This window comes from Pituophis catenifer, unplaced genomic scaffold, assembly GCF_029215685.1.
Source record: "Pituophis catenifer annectens isolate HBS135680 unplaced genomic scaffold, rPitCat1.0.hap2 SCAF_5, whole genome shotgun sequence".
Taxonomy (NCBI): Eukaryota; Metazoa; Chordata; class Lepidosauria; order Squamata; family Colubridae; genus Pituophis; species Pituophis catenifer.
Genome location: NW_027256885.1, coordinates 69,752,250 through 69,762,524, shown reverse-complemented (window position 1 = coordinate 69,762,524; position 10,275 = coordinate 69,752,250). Strand labels below are relative to the sequence as shown.

At 46.9% G+C, this 10,275-nt stretch overlaps 1 protein-coding gene across 1 annotated transcript; it reads left to right on the top strand.

Moving 5' to 3' along the window:
- Window positions 1–296: 296 nt before the first annotated feature.
- On the top strand, window positions 297–10,275 carry EMC4 (ER membrane protein complex subunit 4). The gene is made up of 5 exons (XM_070944784.1): window positions 297–437; window positions 537–651; window positions 1,113–1,266; window positions 9,757–9,921; window positions 10,235–10,275. Exons 1-5 carry the CDS (start codon window positions 325–327, stop codon window positions 10,273–10,275), a joined length of 588 nt encoding a protein of 195 aa, XP_070800885.1. The 5' UTR covers window positions 297–324.

Here is a 10,275-nt window from a genome sequence, read left to right as displayed (position 1 = left end):
TCCCTTCCAACTCTGTTATTCTGGAGAGGGTGATTATTTGTGGGTTTAGAGAAAATATTGGTGACACTGCCATATACAAAAGTTTATTTGAACTGTCAGCTGCTTGGATGATCTTTGGTAATCATGAAACCAAGAGCTTCCTAGGTTTGGTTCCCAGGTTCCAATGCAATGTTAGCCTTCTGGCTAGGGAGGTTATAATACCTGTTGAGTGGAATGGAGGCAATGATGCAAGAGCTTGTGATTTCTTCAGGATTGTGGGATGTGTGGCCAAAAGGGTCAGGCTGCTCACTTCCTTAATATTTAATTGAGGATCTTATTTGGAGTATGCATTACCTCTTTTTACAGGCAACGATGAGCACCGGAGGGGGATTGGTGACCAATCGTGGACGACGTTTCAAATGGGCCATTGAATTGAGCGGTCCAGGCAGTGGTGGTAGGTAAGTACCTAGGAAAAGACCTGTATGTGTCTCCCTACATAAGCAATCTACAAATGTTGGGCATGTGCATTTGGATGAGGGGTTTCTTTTCTTTGCCAGAGGCCGAAGTGACCGTGGCAGCAGCCAAGGAGACACTGTGTACCCCATAGGCTATTCAGATAAGCAGGTGCCTGACACAAGTGTTCAGGAGACAGATCGCATCCTGGTTGAAAAGGTAATGTCCTGGATAGGAAGAACTGGGAATTAGAAATGATATAGGGCAGGGGTCTGCAACCTTAAATACTCAAAAGAGCCATTTGAACCCGTTTCCCACAGAAAACACCGGGAACCACAAAACCCTTCCCGTGCCTGACTATTTCCTGAGCGGCCACAAAACTAACATATGTAGTTGAATTAAACATTCTGTTTATTTCTGAAACTTTTCTTGGATTTATCCATGGTTGGCCTACCGGGGGTTGAAAAGCTCAATAAATCACATGCCGGCAGGTGTCGCACATTGGCAGTTGTGACGCATATTTTGAGTGACGGAGCCACAGCAGAGGGGTAAAAGAGCCACATGCGGCTCCAGACCCGCAGGTTGCTGACCCCTGCTATAGGTGTTCGAAATGTAGAACTCTATAGATTATATAGACTTTGCTTATTGAATTCTTATTTTTTCCTCCTTAAATGTTTTAGCGCTGCTGGGATATTGCTCTCAGTCCCTTGAAGCAAATCCTTATGAACCTATTCATCATGTACATGGCAGGGAATACAATCTCTATCTTCCCCACCATGATGGTCTGTATGATGGCCTGGAGGCCCATCCAAGCACTAATGTCCATCTCTGCTAGTAAGTCTCTTTGTATCACCATCCAACGCCTTCTTTTATCCCACTTGTTCTCCATTTTCTACTTTGTGGGGCTGTTATTCCAATTAGGGGTGTGTGTGGAAATGTAATAGTCTTGATTGTGAGCCAAAATACAGTTTGAACAATTTCAAAAATAGGACACACGCAAGTGCTTTCTCCTTTTTTTAAAATGGGAATACAGGAACTCTGTTGAGTGGGCAGTTTACTTATGGTACAAATAAGTAAATGTGGTACTATAGGTTATGCTATAAACGAAGGCAGTCCAGGAATAATAATGTGAGAGGAATATTTGCTAGCTGGATTTGGGACATCTATTCTAGAGGCTTATAAGAAAAAGAGGATTGTTTGGGGCAGAAAGGTCCCACTGATTAAGATCCATATCCAGATTTGTGCTTGGCTTTAGGGTTGCCCTTAGGACAAAGTGTTTGCAAAGCAGCTTAATCTCCAATGGTAAAAACTCGGTAAGTTTGACTTATAGATGATTTATACAGGTGAAACTCGAAAAATTAGAATATCGTGCAAAAGTTCATTTATTTCAGTAATGCAACTTAAAAGGTGAAACTAATATATGAGATAGACTCATTACATGCAAAGTGAGATAGTTCAAGCCTTGATTTGTCATAATTTTGATGATTATGGTTTACAGCTCATGAAAACCCCACATTCACACTCTCAGAAAATTAGAATATTACATGAAATCAATAAAAGAAGGATTGTACATAGAACAATATCGGACCTCTGAAAAGTATAAGCATGCATATGTACTCAGTACTTGGTTTGGGCCCCTTTTGCATCAATTACTGCCTCAATGCGGCGTGGCATGGATGCTATCAGCCTGTGGCACTGCTGAGGTGTTATGGAAGACCAGGATGCTTCAATAGCGGCCTTCAGCTCTTCTGCATTGTTCGGTCTCATGTCTCTCATCTTTCTCCTGGCAATGCCCCATAGATTCTCTATGGGGTTCAGGTCAGGCGAGTTTGCTGGCCAATCAAGCACAGTAATCCCATGGTCATTGAACCAGGTTTTGGTACTTTTGGCAGTGTGGGCAGGTGCCAAGTCCTACTGGAAAATGAAGTCAGCATCCCCATAAAACTCGTCTGTGGAAGGAAGCATGAAGTGCTCCAAAATCTCCTGGTAGATGGCTGTGTTGACCCTGGACTTAATGAACCACAGTGGACCAACACCAGCAGATGACATGGCTCCCCAAATCAACACAGACTGTGGAAACTTCACACTGGACTTCAAGCATCTTGCAGTGTGTGCCTCTCCATTCTTCCTCCAGACTCTGGGTCCTTGGTTTCCAAATGAGATGCAAAAGTTGCTCTCATCAGAAAAGAGGACTTTGGACCACTGAGCAACAGACCAGTTCTTTTTTTCTTTAGCCCAGGTAAGACGCTTCTGACATTGTTTGTTGTTCAGAAGCGGCTTGACAACAGGAATACGACATTTGAAGCCCATGTCCAGGATCCGTCTGTGTGTGGTGGCTCTTGATGCACTGACTCCAGCCTCAGTCCACTCCTTGTGAAAGTCCCCAACACTTTTGAATGGCCTTTTCCTGACAATCCTCTCCAGGCTGCGGTCATCCCTGCTGCTTGTGCACCTTTTCCACACTTTTCCCTTCCACATAACTTTTTATTTTTTTTTTTTATTATTATTATTTTTATATGCCGCCCTTCTCCGGAGACTCAGGGCAGCTTACAATGCGCTAAGCAATAGCCTTCATACTTTTGTATATTTTATACAAAGTCAGCTTATTGCCCCCACAAACCGGGTCCTCATTTTACCCACCTTAGAAAGGATGGAAGGCTGAGTCGACCTTGAGCCTGGTGAGAATTGAACTCGCAGTAATTGCAGGCAGCTGGATGTTAAATGCTGCCTTAGTAGGAGGCATTAGCCTCCTACGCCACTCAGGCTCCTTAAACTTTCTATTAATGTGCTTTGATACAGCACTTTGGGAATATCCAACTTCTTTTGCAATTACCTTTTGAGGCTTTCCCTCCTTATGGAGGGTGTTAGTGATGGTTTTCTGCACAACTGTCAGGTCAGCAGTCTTTCCCATGATTGTGATTCCTACTGAACCAGACTGAGAGACCATTTAAAGGCTCAGGAACCCTTTGCAGGTGTTATGGCTTAATTAGCTGATTAGAGTATGTCAAGTGTAAATGCCTTGCCCATGCCAGGGGTCAGCTGTGGTGCAGTAGTGCAGGGGTTAACGCAAACACCCACCTGGGCAGCTCCACCCACAGGCCACTCCTTACCTGAGTCTCCGTCCACAGGTATAAAAGGTAGACACGCTCTCCCATGCTCCCCACTTCCAGATATAGCATGTGATGTAAAGTTGAACCTGTAAATAAAAGAAGACTTGTTTAAATGAGTGAATCGTGTCAGTTCTTGGGCCTGATCCATGGATCCTGTAACAAGATGGTAGCAGAGGATGGTTTTATGGCCCAATAACTCTAGACCACAATACGAGGACACATCCCTACCTACGAGATGGCGACACCTCCGAAGCAACGGGAAAGCAACCCATCGGGCTCGCCAGGGAAGGTAGAAACCTCAATCGACCCCAAAGCCACCGCAACGGAAGAAAAGGGGGAGATCAAGAAAGGAAAAATGGCAGACCATAACGACCGGGAGGAAGAAAAGCTGCGGCTCGACGTCCTACGATTACTGAAGGAGCGAGCCAGCGACAAGAGCCTCCTCGCAGACCTGCGGAGCTTCATAATGGACCGCGAGGTGGCAAGGAGCGAGGAGGACTCGGATCCGGAACTCGAGGAGCTGGACTCGGTGAGTGGATCGCCCCAAAGGGACCCCTCAACAGTCACCAAGCCCCGAAGCCCCGCTCAAAATTTGAAACGGTGGCCATCTTTGTCCACGTGGTCGGACAAGATGGCCGACCCGCATCCAATCGGCAGCCAGAATTCAAAATGGCCGGTGCACGAAAAATGCCGGACCATGAGCGAGGAAGAAAGTGACCGGGGAGAGGGGACAGAATCCGACTTGGACCCCAGGTACACCCGACCGAGCGGCAAGTAGAAAGGGCCATGAAGACCCTTGCCGCCGCCTTCGGCCCAGGCCTTAAAATTACAAAAGAGAAACCGGAGAGGCCGAAACAAAAGGGGAGGCGAGGAGAGGGGCAACGAAGCACCCACCCGAGAGCCACCAATGCCCATGCCAGCTCGCCAACCCACCTACGCACCCCAGGGACACCGTGCCTCCGATCGCCCAAGCCGCGCACCCCGGAACGCAGGGACTGGGGCAGCTACTTACAGCCGTCGTCGGAGCCCCAACGCCGCCAGAATCTTCATTTCGGAGAAGCAGCTGCAGGACAACACCTTCCGGAGCACACCTGGACCCCCAAGACCGAAGCCGAGGCCTACCCGACCGACAGAGGCCTCTACATCGGAGCCGCGATGAATAGGTCCTTCCACGACGACAGCAGGGCTGAAATGGACTTCGCGCATGCGCTCTTCCGCCTAGAAGAAGAAAAAAGAAAAAAATTACAAAGCGGGACTTTTAAACTACCGGCAAGCGTTCCCATGCCGTACTGCTGCTATAGGCACATAAGGAACCATGGACAGCAGCCTGCAGTAAGTAACTTTACAAATAATGCTGGGAACTTACCAAGTGACTTTCCCAAGTTGAGGATGGATGGGGGCAATATTCTAGAGTGGTCACAGCAGCTTCAGGTGGTGTTCCTAAAAGAAAATATGTCACATTTTATTAATGACCCCCCAGAGAGACCATGGACTTTAGAGTTGGACTGTATGCACCATAGGGCATTTTACCTTTTAATTGCCAGCATATCCCCCACAATTTATCACAGCATTGGTCATAACCTCACTGTATCAGAAATCATACAAAAAATGTTTGGGGTATTTTACAGTGAAAGTGTGTCTACCACCACCCAGATTTCCAAAGATTTCTTCTCTGCCAGAGTCAAACCAGGGACCCCCATAAGTGAGCACCTGGTGTCCTTAAGCGCTACCAGGGCAGAGCTCCACCTTAGGGGAGAGGTCATATCAGATCAGATCATGAAGAGTGTAATAATTAACTCTTTAGATCACTCATGGGACAGCTTCTTAACACACTTAGATACTGTTAGTCTAGACCTACTATCCGTCGAGAAGCTGTCCAACAAACTGATCGCTGAAGACAATTTGAAAAGGAGCCGCTCTGGCTCCTCCAGGGAACATAAGAGCGAGAAGAGAGTAGCCTTCCAGGAAAAACAGCACAACACATCAGAGTGCTATAGCTGCGGGTCAAGGGGACACCTCAAGAGAGACTGCCCCAAGAACTACAGGGAGAGGAGCAGACCAGAACATAGGTTCAGACAAACAGAGAGACACACCTCTGAGGAAAGGTACAGACGCAGGGACTCACCCAACCCCAGAGACAGGAGGGGGAACAGAGATAGCTCATGTGACAGCAGAACAGGGTCATTATACGGGATAGGAGAGTGCACCCACATAACACATCAGGGTAGGGAGGCCAACTCGTGGCTTCTGGACTCTGGGGCCTCCAACCACACAACCTACAACCAAAAACTGCTCTCATCATTCACAAAGGAGAATTTCTCAATCAAGGTTGCAGATCAAAGCGAGGTTAAGGTGACAGGCAAGGGGGTGGTTACGCTGCCAGACGTAGGGGAAATAGAGGGGGTACTGCTGGTCCCGGAGATACCCCACAACATATTGGCCGCGGTAAAACTCAGTGAAGAATCAGGGGTTAAGGTAACCTTTGCAGAAGGAAAGGTTCACGTTAGCAAGGGCGGAAAGGATATACGAAGAGTGACAGTCAGTCAAGGGTTACCATACATAACATTCTATGAGAGTAACACCCACAGCATATACACCAACTCAGAAAGCACGGAAGACATTAACCAGGGCAGAACTGAGGGAGAACAGGTGGATGAGGGAGAGACAGAGAACGAGGAGAACACGACACATGAGACACAACCCACCAGACACACCCAGAGAGGGCCATCGATAGGCAAACCCATGCACGATGACTGTGCTCACCTACTACACCGGAAACTAGGGCACGCCAGTTTCCCCGTAGTCCAAAAAATGGCCAACTGTACCGAGGGTATCAAAATAAAGAGTTGTGAAAATTACCTCGAATGCTCAGTGTGCAAATGTTCCAAGTTAAAGGTCAAACCCAGGCCTAAGAAGTCCTCACGCGCCGCCAAACAGATATTCAATTTAGTTCACATGGATTTGGTAGGGCCCCTAAGGCCATCCATAAAATACAAGAAAAGATACTTCCTCACCATCGTGGATGATTATAGTCGATATGGCTTCGTCTATACCCTAAGACGAAAGGATGAGGCCTTCCAAAAATTTAAAGAGTTCTACAAAAGAGTAGAGACTCAAAACAACGCCCAAATCAAACAAATCATGACTGACAGAGGATCTGAGTTTCTGTCAAAGGATTTCTCCCATTGGCTCAGGTCCAAAGGCGTGCTTCACTTTACATCGTCCCCGTTCTCTGCTTTTCAGAACGGTGTCGTAGAACGACAAAACTCCACGCTGCAGACAATGGTCAGGTGCGCCTTAGAGGACGCGGGAATCAGCCAACACTTCTGGTCTGAGGCCTTGGTTTACTCAAACTACACACTAAACAGAACCTGGTCCAGCGTGATAGACAAAACGCCCTACGAACTCATGTACAACAAAAGGCCACAGATAGCACACTTACATGTATTCGGCGTAACTGCTGATGTCCATATACCCAAACAGCTGCGCAAGAAGGGGGACAAGGTATCCAGGAGACTGAGGTTTATGGGATACGAGCCAGGCACCAAGGGCTTCAGATTTGTGGACAATAACGACAGATTCGTGGTATCTAGGACGGCAGCATTCCATGAGCAAGCCAACTGGTCCAGGATACACCTAAATGAGGTATCCACCAGGCGGGAGGGTAGGCCAGACGAGCAAGTACAAAACAAACACGAAACGGCAGATAGACAGGAAGGGAAGGGACACAGACCCAATCTCCAAGGCATCAAGATTGAGGAATGGAAAGGGAATCACCCCAAGATAGGTGTAGACTCACTAACACAAAGGGAAGCCAGGTACTTACATGACACCGAACAGACGATAGATAGGCCGGTCAGGTCAACCAGGAACCAATTGCCAAGAAGGTTAAATGATTACGTGATGCACATACACACGAACCATGTCACACCCAACTCATACGAAGAGGTATTGAGGCTACCTCAGGAGGAGAGGGCAAAGTGGGAGTCCGCCATGGCCAAAGAATTGGACAGTCTGAAAAAGCTAGAAGTTTACACTCCAGCCAAGGTCCCAGAGGGCAAAAGTGCGATAGGCACCAGGTGGATCTTCAAGATCAAGAACCTAGAGGGTGGCCAAAATCTATACAAAGCCAGACTGGTTGCCCAGGGGTTTGCTCAGAGGTTCCCAGAGGACTACACCGACACCTACTCGCCCACTGTGAGGACAGAAAGCGTCAAAAGTGCCCTGGTCATCGCTTCCCTGCTAGGACTAGAGGTACACCAGTTCGACGTGCAGACAGCTTACCTGCACGCCAACCTAGATAAGGAAATATACGTTAGGGCGCCACACAGTAAAGAGACCAACAGGGGAGACAACTGGCTGCTTCACAAAAGCCTATATGGACTGAAACAGTCAGGCAAACGCTGGTACGAGTGCCTGGTTGAGGTCCTGAAGTCAATGGGATTCACAGCAACCGTAGCCGACAACTGTTTTTTCACTAGGAGAGAGGGGGACTCGCCAGAATACATCCTAGTCTACGTGGATGACATACTTTACATCAGCAAACATGAAGGGAATCGCAACGCCTTCGCCAGAAAACTAAGTGAACACTTCACTTTAAAATACCTTGGAAAAATAAACAGGTACCTAGGCGTGCAGGTCAATGAAACCCCCAAAGGTTTTCAGCTGTCCCAAAAGGAAAAGATAGAAGAATTACTCCACAAATGCAACATGGCAGATGCCAAGGGGTGTGATTCACCCATGCAACCGGACTTCCTAAAAAACATGCATGATGAATCACCCGAATTTAAGGACAACACACTGTACAGGTCAGTCATAGGCTCGCTATTGTATATCGCCAACTGGACAAGGCCAGACATTGCATTATCAGTTAATCTATTATCCAGGCACGTGGGCAAACCTACCATGTACCACTGGGACGCGGTGAAAAGGGTGCTGAGGTATCTGAAACAAAGTGCCGATGCGTGCCTAGTCCTAGAACCAGAAACATCCAACGAGCCCATTCTCTCCTGCTACGCTGACGCTGACTGGGCCGGGGATACCAAAGGTCAGAAAAGCACATCAGGATACATATTTTACTTGAACAATAGCCCGGTGCATTGGTACACAGGTAAACAAATCTTGGTAGCCACTTCGACCACAGAGGCAGAGTATATATGCCTTTCCAAAGCCGCTAACAACCTCATCTGGTTCGACGACCTACTCGCCAGTGTGTGGAGCGAACCAGCTTACCCGATAAACATCTACGAAGACAATAAGGCCGCCATAGAAATATCCATGGCCGACGCAGTAGGACAAAGATCAAGACATATAGACATAAAGTACAAACACGTGAGGCAACTCTCCAAAATCGGGTTCATAAAGGCCATACATTGTGACACAGAAGAACAGACCGCAGACATACTCACAAAACCACTACAGGGTAGACAGCACTCACACCTAGTATCCAAACTCAATATCCGCCCCAGGGTGCCAATTAGTCAGTCAGGCCCACAACCACAGGTCAGGCATTTAGAGGGGGATTTGTCAAGTGTAAATGCCTTGCCCATGCCAGGGGTCAGCTGTGGTGCAGTAGTGCAGGGGTTAACGCAAACACCCACCTGGCCAGCTCCACCCACAGGCCACTCCTTACCTGAGTCTCCGCCCACAGGTATAAAAGGTAGACACGCTCTCCCATGCTCCCCACTTCCAGATATAGCATGTGATGTAAAGTTGAACCTGTAAATAAAAGACTTGTTTAAATGAGTGAATCGTGTCAGTTCTTGGGCCTGATCCATGGATCCTGTAACAGAGTAGGACCCTTTGAGCCTAGAATATTGAACCTTTTTACAATATTCTAATTTTCTGAGATTGTGAATGTGGGGTTTTCATGAGCTGTAAGCCATAATCATCAAAATTATGACAAATCAAGGCTTGAACTATCTCGCTTTGCATGTAATGAGTCTATCTCATATATTAGTTTCACCTTTTAAGTTGCATTACTGAAATAAATGAACTTTTGCACGATATTCTAATTTTTCATTTTTCGAGTTTCACCTGTATTAGTATTTTAATAAGACTCCTGAATCTCTTGCTTAACCTAGTTTCTGGAAAGATTATTAAATTGGCAACCACATCCCCAAACCGGCTCTTCTATCCAGCACTGTCAACCAGTGTGCTGTGTAGTGTTTCATACTCCAGAGGTTCCTTAACTACTTTTCTATTGTCCCCACAGCATTCAAGCTACTTGAAAGCTCAAGTCAGAAGTTTCTTCAGGGACTGGTATATTTAATTGGCAACCTGTTAGGATTGGGCTTGGCTGTTTACAAGTGCCAGTCAATGGGGCTACTGCCAACTCATGCTTCTGACTGGCTGGCTTTTATTCAACCACCTGAGGTAAGTATGAAGAATTCTCCTCCCACCCCTCCCTTGGATCATCTCCTAACTAGCCTATATCTATTCCTGAGGGGTGGGGGAGATGGCCTCCAGGACAAATTTCTTGGATCAAAGCTGCCAAGTCTCTTTTTGCACTCTTAATGTCACAAAAGGGCAGTATTAGATGATTTACAAGTACCCCGATCTAGTCCAAGTTTTTTTTTAACATTCTCTTGCTTAGTCTCCGTTTAAATTCTTAAATCTCTGTTTATCCTGTTTAAAGATAGCTTAACTTTCAAAATGCTGACTTGTGGTTTATTTTTCTGTCTTCTGCCTAGCGTATGGAGTACACAGGTGGGGGCCTAATCTTATGACCTGA

What these genes read in the sequence shown, in the direction of transcription:
- EMC4 (XM_070944784.1), top strand. Translation starts at nt 325, where the DNA reads ATGCATTACCTCTTTTTACAGGCAACGATGAGCACCGGAGGGGGATTG. An exon ending in ATCGCATCCTGGTTGAAAAG is followed by an intron (nt 652 to 1,112) that starts GTAATGTCCTGG and finishes TAAATGTTTTAG; the next exon opens with CGCTGCTGGGATATTGCTCT. An exon ending in ACTAATGTCCATCTCTGCTA is followed by an intron (nt 1,267 to 9,756) that starts GTAAGTCTCTTT and finishes TTGTCCCCACAG; the next exon opens with CATTCAAGCTACTTGAAAGC.